The 15765-nt window shown below is 53.3% G+C and overlaps 1 protein-coding gene across 1 annotated transcript in view; it reads right to left on the bottom strand.

Moving 5' to 3' along the window:
* Window positions 1–15765, bottom strand: part of RAB44 (RAB44, member RAS oncogene family) — a 31538-nt gene that overhangs the window by 6768 nt on the left and 9005 nt on the right. The window contains exons 3-9 of the mRNA XM_012646592.1: window positions 10294–10405; window positions 8552–8726; window positions 7167–7313; window positions 6428–6518; window positions 5924–6019; window positions 3723–3910; window positions 1666–3149 (exon numbers count right to left, since the gene is read on the bottom strand). Of these exons, the coding sequence (XP_012502046.1) occupies window positions 1666–3149; window positions 3723–3910; window positions 5924–6019; window positions 6428–6518; window positions 7167–7313; window positions 8552–8726; window positions 10294–10405 (2293 nt within the window). The remainder of the gene's footprint in view (window positions 1–1665; window positions 3150–3722; window positions 3911–5923; window positions 6020–6427; window positions 6519–7166; window positions 7314–8551; window positions 8727–10293; window positions 10406–15765) is intronic.

Below are 15765 nucleotides of genomic sequence, written 5' to 3'. Positions count from 1 at the left end.
CTCGAACTCCTGAGTTCAAACAATCCGCCCACCTCGGCCTCCCAGAGAGCTAGGATTACAGGCGTGAGCCACCGCGCCCGGCCGAGGGTAAAGCTTTTGATGTAGGGGCATGGGCTTGGAAGGCAGGTAGCCCTGGGTATGAACTTCGGAGTCCAGCTAGGGCAAGAAACTTAACCGGGTCTTCAATTTTCTGCTTTCCTCATCTGTAAACCGGAAGTAGATCTGGCAAATGCACATTCGGATACAACTCCATGGCTCCAGTTCTCCACCTGGCCCTGTCCTAAAATGCAGGTAGGCTCTGGTTCTCATTGCTCTGAGAGAGAGGGTGGAAATGGAGGGAGGGTAACGCTGGATGGGGAAGTATTGTCCTGTGAAGCCACCCTGTGATATTTAAGCCAGAATAGATGACAGCCACCAGGGGACAGTACACCGCAGCTGGGACTGGGGTACTCTCAGCTGGCTAGCAGTGCATGCAGGCCGGCCCTGTTCGGGGGTTTCGTTTTGTTTTGTTTTTATGCAACCTGTGTTTTTCTCAATGTTGGGGACCTTCTCGGGGAGGCTCAGTTATGCAGAGGGCTGTTGCAAGGAGTACGGCATACAGAGGGCGCCTGGTGCATCCTAGGCAGTCAGTAACGGTGGCCTTGCAGACCCTGTGGCCCCACTCAACGTCAGGCCAGGCCTGCTATGGGCTGTCCCTCCAGAGGTCACTGCATTTCTAACTAGCTCCCCAGCTGAGGATTCTTGGGCAGAGAAAAGTTTGAGATTCTGTCCTGGGCCTCTCTTGTGTGAGAGCTGACATTTGGCCACTGGTCCCCGTCAGCAGGTGTCCTGGCCTGACACAAAGACACGTGTCACCGCATCTTTGCCCCTAAATGGGTCTACCCTTCCTGCTCTCAGGCCTGCTTCTCTGTAGCTCTGCACACGTTCAGCGCCCAGTTATCCTGCTGCGTTTACAAGGGGAGGCTTTTTGCTTTAAGCCCTTGCTTGCTGGAGCCCCTGAGTTAGACATTATCAAACATTTACTTATAATAACAATAATAACTATTATTTATCGAGTACTCACTAGGTGCCAGATGTTATTGTAAGAGCTTGACATGTATTAACTCAGCTAATCCTTACAGCCACTCTAGGAAGTTGGCACTGCTGTTGTCCTTATGCAAATGAGGATTTGGGGACTCAGAGGGGTTAAATGATTTGCCCAAGTTCATACGCCGAACAAGTGGCAGAGCTGGGATTTGAACTCAGGCACCTGGGTTCCTAACTTTCCACACTCTACAGATACATTCTGTGGAAAACATTCTGGAGCTAGTCATGAGCAAATCCGGCCGAGGGACTCTGTGGTGACCTGCCCACGGGCTGCGTGGGTGGAGACTTGCTTGTTTTCACCATCAACTAGCACTGGCACCTAAATTGCAGGGTGCTTTGTTGAGGAGGCACATTATAAGCTAATCAGATCAATGCAGAAAAAGCAAATTACCTGTAATTAGAGACGATTAGTGAAATAGTAAGATTATGCCCATATAAAATGACGTCTAACGCAGGGCCCATGGCCCGGGCAGGACCTGCAGCTTCCTCAGGGTGGCTTGCTCTGGGCCTGCTCTGGCTTGTCGGTCCTGGCCCCGGTCTCCCCTTGCTCCCTGCGGCCCTCCCCAGCTGGGACCTTACCCACGGTGGCTGTCAGCCCAGTGCTGAAGGAGTTCTGGTGTAGCAGGTGCAGGAAAGACGTCTTGCCCACGTTGGAGTCTCCCAGGAAGATGACATGGAAGAGGTAATCAGGATTGGCCTGAGGCTTGCTGGCCATGGGGTCCTCCAGGGAAGGGGTCAGCCCAGCCTCTCTGGAGCCTGTCCCTGGATCTTCAGGCCTGCTCTCTGCCCTTGGCCCCCCGGATTGCGGGAGGCCTTGTTCTTTTGTGTGAGCAGCCGTGGGTGGGGGCCTGGCTTGGGCTTCCAGCTCAGCCACAGTGGAGAGGGCCTGTGTGGGCTCCTGGGGTCCTGCCCCAGCCCCAGGCTGAGCCCGCGTGGGGGAGAGGGGAGGAGAGCCCCTTGGAGGCGAGGGTCTCCCAGGAGCGGAGGCTTCCGGTTCTGCCTGAGCCTGTGGCGTGTCAGACGGGAGAGGAACAGGCAGAGCATCTGGCTGCGGCAGCTCTGAATGTCCAGTTTCCAGGCCATGACCCTCAGCTGACCGCTCTGAACCGAGGTCCGGCCCCCCTCCGTCCGCTCGTTTTCCTTCCTTGGCCTTGGGTTTCTGGTCCAGGCCGTGGTCGGGGCGGGCAGGCAGCCCACCTGGCCCAAGGACCTGGCCAGGGGCTTCTCTCAGCCCCTCAGGATGGGCCTCCTCCTGCACAGCGGGGCCCGGCTTGCCCTGGTCCGGCCCCTCTGTAGGAGCCTGACCCACAGACTCCAGGTCCCGGGAGGGCCCAGCCGGCTCCAATGTTGGGGCTCTGGCTCCCAGGGCCCCCGGTTGTGGCTCAGAGCTGGGGGCAGGCAGGTCGTGATGGAGGGCCTCTGTCTGCCTGGGCGGCTTGGCTGGGATAGGGCCAGGCCCGGGGCCCTGGTCATCTGTGTCTGAGGCCTGGAACTGTGTGCTGGTCCCAGCTTGGGCCTGGGGAAGGAGAGCGTTCACATGGGGAGGGGGCTCAGCCTCCAAAGGAATGAGCACTTTCAGGGCAGCTGCCACCAGGCTTCCTGACTCCCCTGCTGGAGCTCCCGGGAGACCCCTGAGGAAGCGGCCCTCAGGTCTGGGCCCCGGCTCCTTGCCAGGGTCTGGGCCGTGAGTGACTTCTACAGGGTGCTCTGGGTTGATGTCCTGTCCATCTGGGTCCACTCCTTTCCCGTCCGTGGTGCTGGAAGGCACCCCAGGGGGGCTCCTCGGAGCCGCATCCAGATCTGAAGACGGCTCCTGACCAAATAGCAAGGCGTGTGGCTCTGAGATGGAGATCTGCCTGACCACACGGGGTGTCTGGGGGCCTGAGGCCGCTCTCGGGGTTGGGGGCGGGCTCCAGGAGAGCTGTAGGGCTCCGTGTGGAGGGCTGTGGAAGCTGCTCAGGAGCTGGCTCCAGTCCTCGTGGTCTCCAAACAGCCTGGGCAGGGGAACCTCCTCAGGGGAGATGGCCTGAAGGTCTGGGGCTGGTCTGTCTGCTCTGGAGACACTAGAAAGGAAGCAGGGAAGTCAGGGGAGGGGCAGGTAGAGGTGTCACACCTGTCCCGCCTGCATCCCTCACCATCCTCCACTGCTTGCCCCCAGCTGGCCCTCCTCCCAGACCTTGCTCAGGCATCCCTCTCACCTGGCGTACGCACCCCACTGCTCCCCCTCATCCAATCCTGCTCATCCTCAAGGCCCACATGAAGCCTCCTCCAGGAAGCCTTCCTTGAGCATTCTGGCCCATGCCACTTCTCTGGGCTGTCACAGGTAGAGTGAGCGCCTGCCAGGGACGCACACTGCACTAGACCCTGTGTGCATGTGTGTACACGTGCACGCACATGTGCATGTTCTAACTCCAGCCGTGTGGTATTGGGCCCAGGTCATTCCCTTTTCTGTACCTCAGTTTCCGTATCTGAGAAGTGGGCCTGATAATCCCAGCTTGGCAGAGTTGTTGTGAGGTTTAAGGAGAGAGGAGGTGTGGGCACCACGTGCTAACCAGGGCCTTGGAGAACCCAGAGCCCCATGCCCCTCTCCCAGGAGCCCTGGTATCCACGCCAGTCCAGAGATGGCAGCCACTTGCCTGGTCTCTTCCTCCATCTGCCAGGACACTCGGCCCCTGGCAGCATTTAGGTGCTTCCTGGTCACCTGCAGCTGTCCCCGCACCTCCTGTAGCTGCCCTGCTAGGTCGCGCTCAGCCTCCCGAAGCTGCTGGTTCTCCGAGTTGGCTTCCTGGTGTGTGCTGCTGAGGCGGTGCAGCTGGGCCTCCAGCTGCAGGGTGTGGGGGGTGAGGAGGGGAAAAGCCTCCCACGGCCGCCATGGGACACAGGTACCCGCCCCCTGCCTGGGCCCCTGGGGACCCAGGTCAAACCAGGATTAGGAGGGGGTGGTCACCCTCATCGGCCTAACTGGCTCCGTGACCTCCCACCCAGGAGGGACATTTGAAATGCTGGGGCAGGGAGGAGAGAGATTTTGCGAGAAGTGTAAAGTGCCAGCACCACAGTGCTGGAAACGTAAGTCAGATCACACCCTCCCCTGCTCAAAGCCCGGCACTGCCTGCTGGTTCCTGAGCCCCTTCTGGTCTGCAGGGAGCTCCTGATCCAACAGTGAATCCCACGACTCAGAGCAGGAGAGCTGCATGACAAGCGGAGTGGAAGGCAAAGTTCTCGCGATGGCCCCAGGGCCCTGCACAGCCTCCCCCGCAGCCCAGCCCCCGCACCTCCCACTGCGGCCCTGACCTCCTTTCCCACTGCTGTCCCTCCTTCAGCCTGTTCCTGCCCATGGGTCTGCTCGTCGCTCCTCCAACGGTCACAGCACACGCCCACCCCAGGGCCTTTGCACTTGCCGTGCCTCAGCCTGGAGTGCCTTTGCCCCTGAGATGTCCCGGCTCACCTCCCCGCTCTTCCGGTCTTCATTCCACTGTCATCTCACCAGGCCTTCCTGAACTCTCTGATCAACTCGTGTCAGCTACCATCCAAACCTCCCTGCCCTCTCCCTGTTTCACTTTATTCTCCCTAGCACGTGTCGCTGTCTTGCGTGATGTATGTGTGTGTGTGTACATATGTACAATGATTTATGTTTTCACGTTGCATATTTTGCTTATGCGTTCATCGCCATCTCCCTGGCTGGTGGTACCTCTGTGGGCAGGGGCGTGTCTATCACGTTCCTCAGAATCTAGAGCGGTGCCCGGCTCAGCGCAGGGGCTTGCTAAGCAGCCATGGGGGGAGGAACGAATGGTCTGGAGGGGAGGAGCTTCACGTCCACAGGACAGGACGACACGGCCCCACGTGGAAAGCCCGGTCTCCTCTCTCGGCAGAAGGGGCCCTGCCTCAACTTCCAAGGAACGGCTGCCACAGAGGCCCCTGGGAGGCCAGCCAAGGTGGTGGTGGGGAAGGCGCTGGGGACCTTGTCCGGGGCTGAAGGGGTGCTGGTTGCCCTGGTTACCATGGAGGGCGGTTTTAGTAAAGTCGGCGTCTGCAAGCCGAGGCAGGACAGGAGAGCGGGGCCGGGTCTCAGACCCAGACACTCAGCCACAGTTCCACCCAGAAGTGACTACAGGCTCCGAGACCCGCCGTGCCGGGGCAGCGGGCGACCCGACCCGACTCGGGAAGCCGGGTCAGATTCAGAGACCAGAACAGCTGTGCTCTGTACAGCACCTGCTGTACGTGCCGGCACTGTCTCAGGCCCTCTAACTGTCACAGCGGCCTCCTAATAGAGAGTTCTCATCTCCATTTCTCTGATGAGGAAACCAAGGCTCAAAAATGTTAAAAACCTGTCCAGAGTCTCTCAGCCGACAATGGAGACGAGAGTTGAACACCAAATCCCCCGCCACCAAGCCTCTCCGACGCTGAGACCACGTGTTTGTCCATCTCAAAGTGCTTTCCCATTTACTACCTCATTTGACACAACCCACCTGGGAGATGCAGAGGATGTGGCCATCCCCATTTTACAGATGGAGGAACTGAGGCCGGGACAAGCCAAGTTATTTCCTCGGGTTCACAAGGCTCTTGAACAGAGCACCAGGGATTTGCACCTGGACCTTCTGACTCCCAGCCCAGTGCTCGCGCCACACTACCTGGCCTCATCTCAGAAAAGGGGCCAGGACACCTCTCTCCCAGAGGGCTGCTCCCTATGGGAGCCCAGACGGCCCAGGGAATCCTGAGGGCTGGGTGGGGGCTTCAGGCTGACTATCCAGCGACCAGAGAGGCTGGCGCAGTGCTGGGAGGCGGGCGGCAGAGTCTGGCAGCCTCCGAAAGGGGGTTCCCGGGAGGCCCGAGCGCTCACCTCCGTCTGGCCCTCCGCCAGCCGCTGCACCTCACGCTCCTTGGCCTCCAGCACCTCCTGCATCTGGGAGCTGAGGGCCAGGCCCCGGGAATCGCTCTGTGGAGCAGACAGGCTCAGCCCTGCCCTGTAGTCTGGCCAGCTCTCCCCACGCTCCACCTCCACCCAGGCCCGGGGTGCAGGGGCCAGGAAGCCCCAGCAAGGAGGGTTCTCTGGACAGCCACCCCAGCTCGGGCCTAGATGGTGGCAACAAGGACACTGAGCCCCAGAGAGTGGAAGGACCAGCTCTGGGGGATAGCAAGACCTGGAAGAGATGGGAAGGGGGCCCAGGCTGGACGCTGCCCACCCCGTCTCCCTGGGCAACAGGAGCTGCCCAGGGGAGGGAGAGGGTCCACCCCAGCAGCCTCCTGTCGCCCCACACTGGCCAGTCCCCAGCCCCACTACGTAGCCGGCAGAGCAGGCCCAGGCAGGGGCTGGGGGAGAGCCAGGCTGCCGGCGGGAGCCCACCTCGGCCTGCAGCTGCTGCTTCTCCCGGCGGATCTGCTGCTCCATCTCCTCATAGAGCTGCTGGACCTCGCGGTGGTGGTCAGAGTCCCGCCTGGAACGGGGGAAGGGGGGGCCAGGCAGCCCATTAGCACCTCTGGGGCTCTGCTGCTGGCAGGGGTGATCAGGGCTTGGGTTTGGAGTCCACCCTACAGCTCGCCTCACCCTGCCAGCAGTCGCTGACCCCCGTGCCCCTGAAAACAGCCATCCCGATAGCAACCCCGTGACCCACATGGCTTTGACACTGGTCCCCTTATCCCACCATGCTGACTCCTGTAACCATTACCAGCTACCTTGGCCCTGTCACATGGTCTCCATCACCTCGTCACTGTGTCCCCACTTCCTCTGCCACCCCCCCACCCCATAACTCAGCCCCTGGTTGGGCTGCGCCCTTGCCCACACCAGGGTCACCACGTGCGTTGCCATCTAGCAACCTCGTGAGTGGCACCCCTGGAGTTAGGCAGCACGGTGGCCCTGCGCCGAGACACACTTGCCATTCCCGCTCCTGCTAAAGGGCCAGCTCTGTCCCCACCAACAGGTCCCCCAAGCCACCTCCTTCTCCAGCTCAGCTCTGCTCCACCCAGCTCCCAGGCCCTGCCACAGACCCCGGCCTGCCTGGAGCTGGGGAAATTCAATTCGGACCCGACGGAAGTGTGAGGAGCACCTGCTGTGGGCCCAGCACCGGGGACAAGGCCCCACTCACTTCCGCAGGGTCTGCTCCAGAGCCTCCTTGTCGGCCCGTGCCTCCTGCAGGCGGCCGCTCATCTTGGCCAGGAAGCCTGCCAGGTTGCCTGCCAGCTGGGGCTCCTCCTGCCGCAGCTCCCCCCACAGCTGCCAGATCTCCGTCTGCCTGGGGAGGAGGGAGCCCGAGATGAGATGCCAGGCGGGGCCAAGAAGCAGGGGGAACCCCACTGCTCGGTTTCACTCCCACAGACTTTGGCACCTGGGCCACAGGATCTACTGATACCCTACAAGGTGCAACTCAAATGCCACCTCCTCCAGGAACTGTTCCCAGATGTGCCCTCTCCCTTCTAGAGCCCCCACACCACTTTGTCCCTCTACGATTCAGTGACGAACAGTGGGGAGGGCCCCCGGGAGCCTGGCGGCGCAGGGCTTCCATCTGCCTCTCTCTTCTCCCATTCTGCAGCTGTGTGACCTTCGGCAAGTCCCATGCCCTCTCTGGGCTCATTTGTGAGCTGGGGAGGCCGATACCTACGCGGCAAGGTCACTGGGGAGTGAGAGACACGCCGCGTGAAAGCAGCAGCCCCGCGGGCCCAGGGCTGGCACTCAGCGGACGCTGCTCTCGCACGAATGTTATGAAGTCATCGAGACGGATGCCAGAGCGCCGAGCCCAGGCCAAGCTGCCAAGTGGGTAAATGGCTCCCCACCCGCCTGCCCCACCGGACCACACCCTAATCCCGCCCTGCCGGCCTGACGACGCCTGGCCCCACCCTCCGGGAGGGATCTCGCACTCACAGAGCCCTCGGGGTGGGGCGCAAGCCCGGGCGGAGGGGCAGGGGGACTCCCTCACTGGCTCTAGCAGACCCCAGTGGGGCCGGGGGATATGGAGGGGACCTTTTTCAGGCAGGGCTCCCCTTCTCTGAGCATGAGCGAACCCCATAAGCCCAGAGCCTGAGACAGAGCCCTCCTGCCTCCACACCTGCTCAACCCAGGGCGCCGCCACGCCTGAAATCTCCCCGCTGTGGGAGCCTCTTTTTGAGTTAAGAACAGCACCCTCGGGGACCCTCATGGTTTTAAGAGGCTGAGTCCCCTTAGGAGGCTGCTAGCCCAACTTGGCAATCCTTCCGGAGAGCCACCGACCGACCGGGCAGGACAGGGGTGGGAGGGCGCGGGGCTGGAAGGGCTCTCCGCAAGCAGGTGTCCTCCGCACGGGGTCTAATCCCGCAACAGCTTTTATGCTCATTCTGCAGCCACGGAAACAGAGGTCAGAGGCCAGGCCACTCACCAGCTTTCACGCAGCCGGCCAGCGGTCAAGCCAGCATTTGTACCTGGCTCTACCTGGCGGCCTGCCCCCTTGGCACCATGTCCAGGAGAGCCTCTCCCCACGACACACCACACTGGCCTTACTCAGGAAGTTGGGGGCTGGCCCCCAGCTGCTCCACGAAGGCAAGGAAAGCCTCCTTCTCCTCGGCGTCAGCCTCCTCCAGCGCAGGGAAGCTGGTGGCAGCAGATACCCGCTTAGAGGGCAATGGCCTCCTTCTGCGGAGCCTCTGGGTGCTTGAGCTGGAGTCAAAGATGTTTCCTGTGGGACAGACAGGAACACAGTGGGGGTGGGCCCAGGCCTCTGACCTCCCACCCGGCCCTGCTCCAGCCCTTGGGGAAGTAGTTAGGCCTGCGCCAATCACATTATACGGGGCCATCTTCATATGTTCCTGTCAACCTCAGCAATCCACTCAAGGTAGATGCGGTGCCCATTTTACAGAGTGGCATCTGAGGCCCAGAGATGCCAAAGGACTTGCTGGAAGTCACACAGCAGCTGCATGGTGGTCAACAGAGTCTTCATGCACTCAAGGGATACTTATTGAGCATCTATTATGTGCTGGTGACAAAATTAGCCAAAATCCCTGTCCTTGTGGAGCAGACACTCCATCAAGGGTTGAAAAGGATCTTTCTTTCTTTCTCTTTCTCTTTTTCTTTTCTTTCTCTCTCCCTCTCTTTCTCTTTCTTTTAAGCAAATTTGCTAAGTGAACTAAAGGAATAAAGGGTAATTTCCATTGAGAGAGTGGGAGGATCCACTCTAGATAGTGTGGTCAGGAGTGTCCCAAGGAGGTGACACTGGAACTGAGATGTGAATAACAAGGAATATGCCATATGGATTTCCAGAGAGTGCAGACCAGGCAGAGAGAACAGCATGTGCAAAGGTCCTGAGGTAGGAGCCAAGTTGGCAAGACGGAAGGGTGAGTGGCACTGAGGGAGCCCACGAAGTTGGCGGGTCTGGGTGGTGCAGGCCCCACAGGTCCCAGGAAGGGGGTTAGAGTTTGCTCCATAGGCATTGGGAAGTCCCAGGCATGGTGGGCATGATTGGAGTCAGATACCAAGTGGCCCTCTGGGGCTGCGTGGACAACAATGTTCCCTCTGCATCCCACCCATTCGGTCCCTGATTCCTCCTGCCCACCCTCAGCTTCTCAATCACCAGAACTGGAGCAGCCACCTCCTGGGGGGGCCTCAACCTGTAAAGGCAGGTCCCAGCTTCCCTCTCTGCCATCCTCCAAACTTCTGGAGACTCGGCTGACCCGAGACCCTGGATGGCTTTGTGGACACTGAAAGCTGAGCTGTCAGTGTCTGCAAGGACACCGCACCTTCCATTCCCGGGGCCAGAAGTCCTTCCTTCTTCGTGAGACCCTGCGGAGCATGGTGCCCTACAGCCGGGGCTAAGTCCTGTCGGCCTGCGTCGAGAGGCACGTGCCGGAATGGCTCTGTCCAGTGGGGGCTCAGTGCCTGGGAAGGCCCCACCCCCTACATATCACCCTCTGCTGCTCCCCGGGGCCCAGAATCCCCAGAATATGACCCTCCTCAGGTGGAAACAAGGCCTGCGGTCTCAAGAATGGGAGGTGTTCAACCTCTCGCTTAAGAGAAGACTTTTGTTGGGAGAAGACAAGGGAAGAGTCAGAAAACAAGCCTAGAGGCCTCTCTGGAGGAGGCGGATGCTCAGGGAAGTGCCCTGAACTGTGCTCGGGGATGTTGTGAAGGTCCCCTGGCTGGGAAAGAGGTCGCCTTTCCTGACAACCCAGCCTGACCCGTGCAGGGCCACCACAAGGGGCACCTGGCTGTGCAGGAGGTCCCCAGAGGCCCTCCCAGGACAGACTTACTGAGTCCAGAGCTGAATTCTTCAAGGGAGAGACGTCCCTTCTGCTCCACATCCACCCAGTTGAAGATCATCTCCGGCTCCTCCTCGCTGCCCAGGAAGCTGAACTTGGCCGCCTGGAAGGAAGAGTGAGATGGGTGGATGCTCCCACCGGGGAAGGCTCTGGGCCACCCTCCAAAAAGGAGAGATGTTTGTCTTCGGCCACCCCCACCTCCCCTCTCCCCAGTTTCAGAGTCCCCCAGTAGCTGGAGCCAGGGCTACCCTCAGCCCAACCCCATCCAAGGCAACCCTCTCAGCAGAGCCCTGAACTGGCTCCAGGCCTTTTCCCTTTCTCCATCCAAAATCAAAACCTGTCTGTCCTGGGTCCCTGCCCTTTAGGACCTCGATAAAGGACAGCAGCCAATCCTTCCCACAACGTGCTCACCAGTGTCCAAAAATCATGTGAAACTTGAAAATAAGTCTAAAAGGTGGACAGCACATCCTTTCAGCATTATATAGGGGCGAAGGCCACCCAAGCGTCTTCTAGACTATGGGAATGTACTCAGCTCATCTCATGGGACTGACTAAAGAGTCCAGACTAAATGAAGTCACATGTTAACCTGTAGATTTTATCTAGGAGAGATGTAAATAATTTTTGTCTGATGGAACAGATAACTCCAAAGGTTATTAGCCTGTTGGACATTAACCAGATTTTAAACATCTAACTCAGCAATCTGGCCTGATTTAGTGGCTCACGCCTGTAATCCTAGCACTTTGGGAGGCCAAAGCAGGAGGATCGCTTGAGCCCAGGACTTCGAGACCAGCCTGGGCAACATAGTGAGATCCCGTCTCTTCAAGAAATAGAAAAATTAGCCAGGCGTGGTGGCACACGCCTGTAGTCCCAGCTACCTGGGAGGCTGAGGCAGGAAGATTGCTGGAGCCCAGGAGTTGGAGGCTGCAGTGAGCTATGATGATGCCACTTGCACCCTAGCCTGGGCAATAAAGTGAGACCATGTCTCAAAAAAAAATGTTTTTTGAAAATCTAACTCATCGATCTGATTCTAACATTTCTTTGTTAAATTGCCCAGCTTGTTACAGGCTCTTTGGCCCATTCGTAACATCCCTCATCAATTGATAAGTTAAATAAAGTGTTCCATATGTGTTCACTTTACATTTGCCTACAGGTCATGATTTCACCTTCTTGAAAATTACCCTTTAACAGTTTTGGAGGGTCCGTGGAGACCACGGACTCGCCCAGCAGAGCTGCGTTGCCACAAGTGCGCGTCTCGGGCTCTTTGAGCCCAGGCACTTTTCTTGGCTCTCGAGGGAATCCCGGGTGTGTTACAACTTTGGGTTTGCTGATTCTATGTTTCTCTAGTCTTTTTTTTTTTTTTTTTTGCTTATTTTTTGCTTTTCTTTTGGGTCGTACATGGCTGATGAGTTATTCCTCATTGGTGGCAGTAATGACAGGGAGTTTGACTTTGTGGTCCACTTGGTGATCTCTGTGGGATGCATAATAGAGACCTTGTGCCCGTTGTCTGAGAGATAAGAGAAAAATCTGGTTTGCTAGCCTTTTTGTTGTTGTTGTCGATTTGTTTGTTTTTCCATCTGTGACCTCAGATTGGTTAAGAATGTCATACCCACTGGGAGGGAGGATAGCTCTTTGAGATCTAGACTGGTGAGTTTCGGTGTTTCTGTGTTTACTTTTGACCTGTGGCTGAAATAGTAGAAATGAAGCCAGAAGGCTCTGTGTGTCTGTCTGTCTGTAGTAGAAAGGACTTTAACTCTTATTGTGAGTGTGAAATATTTTTGTACATCTGGAAGGTATTAATAACTTAGGGTAATACGTCTCTTAAAAGATTACTGTGTTGATTGGTTTATAGAGACAAATTAGTACTGAGATAAATCTCATGTTGCTCAAAATAACAAAAAATAAAGAAACTGAAATTCTCATGCTTTACATGTGCTAGACTTAAAAAAAATCTTTCTGGCTGGAAGTGGTGGCTCACACCTGTAATCCCAGCACTTTTGGAGGCTGAGGAGGTGGGAGGATTGCTTGAGTCCAGAAGTTCGAGACCAGCCTGGATAACATGGTGAGACCCCATCTCTACAAAAAATTTTAAAAATTAGCCAGTCGTGGTGGTACGGGCCTGTAGTCCGAGCTACTCGGGAGGCCGAGGTGGGAAGATCACTTGAGCCCTGGAGTTGGAGGCTGCAGTGCGCTATGATCATGCCACTGCAGCCTGGGAGACAGAAAGAGACCTTGTCTCAAAAAAAAAAAAATCTTTCTTACAGAAATTGCTAGCTCAGAAAATTTTTAAGGAGCCAGCTTTATATAATTAAGGTGAATCTTTAGACAAGTTAGACTAGTTTAATAATTTTTATTTACAAAACATAAATACCAGGTTATTAAGTATGAAATGTCTGATTTCCTTAATTATTAATACTAAGTTTGACAGTTGATATCTCTGACATTTCATTTTGACACTTCTCGTTTTATGTTTATTGTGAAGGTACATCCTCAGTCTTTTAAATGCACATTTTGGCTTGTGATTGTCTTTCAAATTTTTTTACAGCAATTTTTGTGAAACCACGGATAAGTCAAAAAATCATGTTATTTTCGAATATGAGTTCCCTTGGAACTCATATTCGATGCAGTGCTGACAGCTCAAAATATCAAAGAAGTGTTTGGCAAGGATGTGGCTAATGAACACACAGTTTTTTGATGGTTTGAGAAGTTCCGTTCTGGTGATTTTAATCTTGAAAATGAGGCATGTGGTCGACCTGAAACCACGGTGGATAATGATGAGCTGAAAGCTGTAGCGGAAGCAAATCCATCTCATCCTACATGTGGATTAGCAGCAAGGTTTGATGTTACTATTCCAATAATACTGGACCATTTGAAACAAATCAGCAAGGTAAAGAAGCTGGATAGATGGGTACTGCATGAATTAAACGAGTGTGTCAGCAGAGAAATCATCTCGAAGCTTGTCTTTCTTTGCTGTCATGACATAAAGGTGAACCACTTCTACACCATATTGTTATGTGTGATGAAAAATGGATTCTTCTTGACAATCGCAAGCGTTTGGCACAATGGCTGGATAAAGACGAAGTGCCGAAACACAGTTCAAAACCTAACATTCATCCAAAAAAAGCTAATGGTGTCTGTTTGGTGGTCCAGAGCTAGTATTATCCACTACAGCTCCATGAAACCTGGTCAGTCGATTACAGCTGATGTCTACTGCAACCAACTGGATGAAATGATGAGGATGCTTGCGATTAAGCAGCCAAGATTGGTCAATAGAGACGGGCCAATCCTCTTGCAAGACAACGCTCGACCACATGTCTCACAACCAACGCTACTCAAACTACAGAAACTGGACCTGGAAACACTCTGTCACTCACCATTAAGATGGAAAACTGTGTCGATGGTTAGGCACAGACTTTGATTTATTGTACTGCTTCTTGTTTGAGACATAATAAACTGCACTTTTGATTCAAAATCGGACATTTCATATTTAATGGCTTTAATAGCTATGTTTTATGTGTTTTATGTTAAGTTTACATTTTATTTTTTTACAAGATCTGTATTTGTTTTTTGTGAAGAAATTAATCTGAATTTTCTATACTTCCTATTTTGGCTTACTGATCAAATAAGCTAACATTATCTTTACATATGTCTAAGATTTTAAAAATGTCAATTTGTGTTCAATTAAATTGATTCATTATTCTAAAAAATAAATTTTCTATCAACAGTAATTATATTTTATAGTGTGTCACCTTAAACACAATTTCCAAGATTCTTAGATAACTTTAAAAACCTGAGTTAATATTGTTACATTAATTGATAAATAATTTTTGGCTACCTGGATAATTTTTAAGAAAAATTTAATACTGAAACATTGATTCTAAGCAAAATTTTAAGTTTATGTCTTTTTTCTGCTCATTCACACGTCAATAAGTGAATTCATTTTTGCTACTTTAAAATGTTGTGCCAGGGAGAGCAGGACTCAGACGTTTGCACACCCGCATTCTCAGCCCTGCCCGAGACAGCCCAGAGATGGAAGCAGCCCAAGTGCTGCCGACGGGTGGATGGGCAACAAAATGGGCTGTATGTGTACGACGGGATCTTATTTAGTCTTACAAAAGAGGGAAATTCTGACGCATGCTACAACATGGATGACCTGGAGGACATTCTATTAATGAAATAAGCCGGTCACAAAAAGACAAATGCTGTGTGAGCCCGCCTATACGAGGTATCTAGAGTGGTCAAATCTATAGCGACAGAAAATAGAACAGGGGTTACAAGGAGATGGGGAGGAGGAATGGGAGTTGTCATTTAATGGCTATGGAGTTTTGGTTGGGGAAGATGGAGAAAGTTCTGGAGATGGATGGGGGGGATGGTTGTACAACACCGTGAATGTACTTAATGCCACTAAACTGCCCACTTAAAAATAATTAAGATGATAAATTTTATGTTATGTATATTTGACCACTATTTTTTCTAAAAGGCTGTGTTAGGGCTACGTGTGGCGGTAGAAAGTTGTAATATGTGTATTTGTGAGCTTTGCTATTAGTAGTCTGCTAAAATGCTTTCCCTCGTTCTTTCTGTGAAAGCACTTGATTACCTTGGCTAAAGTTACAATCGCTACAGCTGTTGGAGACCTTACCTGGAGTATAGTGACAGAGAACACAACTGTGCCTGCAAGGAAAATGGGGTGTGGATTTGTCCGAAAGTATCTGGTCATTCTGGAACATGGAAAAGGATGAAAGGCAAAACTTGAATGGATAGAGGGTTTACTGGAAGGAAATTTTATTTTCCTTGATTTATATTAATAATACCTGAGTCTGAAAATAAGCTATGAAATAGATTAACATTTTGCCAAATTTGTCTCAGTTTTAATGGGTTTAAAAATAAAAACTCATAAAACCTTTACTGCCGTGTGTTCTATTAATGCAAAAACTAGAATTTGCCTTCATCTCAACTAAAATAATAAATTGGTTTTAAAGCTCTTAGCAAGAGTTAAAAGAGGTTACTATTTCTCTTCTATGTAAGCTGCCCAGATAGCAGAAATTCCCTGTCTCACCAGGATAATTTTCTATGCTTTGCTTTGACCTTATTTTGTCCTAATTTAAAAAAAAAAAAACAAACAAAAAGCAAAGGCAACCCCTTTGTAAAAGGGCTAAATACTCCTGTAATCATATCGCATTCTCCTATGTTTATTTTCAAAATATTTCATTTTATTGTCACTTCAATTAATCAGATAACCTAGTACTATTTGTTGGGCTCCCATGATCCTATCTTAATCTAGTGCCCAAACCTCCTCTGACAGGCCTTTTGATTTTGCCTTCCCAAGATCAGATCTTAAATTGAGAAAAAAATAAAATAAAAATGTTAGGATATCTTTCTCTATATTTATTAAACACCTCAACACTATTATAAGAGCATCACAGAAAGAATGGTCAAATCAGAAGAGCTATTCAGTCTCTCCTAGGC

This window comes from Propithecus coquereli, unplaced genomic scaffold, assembly GCF_000956105.1.
Source record: "Propithecus coquereli isolate 6110/MARCELLA unplaced genomic scaffold, Pcoq_1.0 Scaffold248, whole genome shotgun sequence".
Classification (NCBI taxonomy): domain Eukaryota; kingdom Metazoa; phylum Chordata; class Mammalia; order Primates; family Indriidae; genus Propithecus; species Propithecus coquereli.
This window is presented reverse-complemented; position numbering and strand designations above follow the sequence as displayed.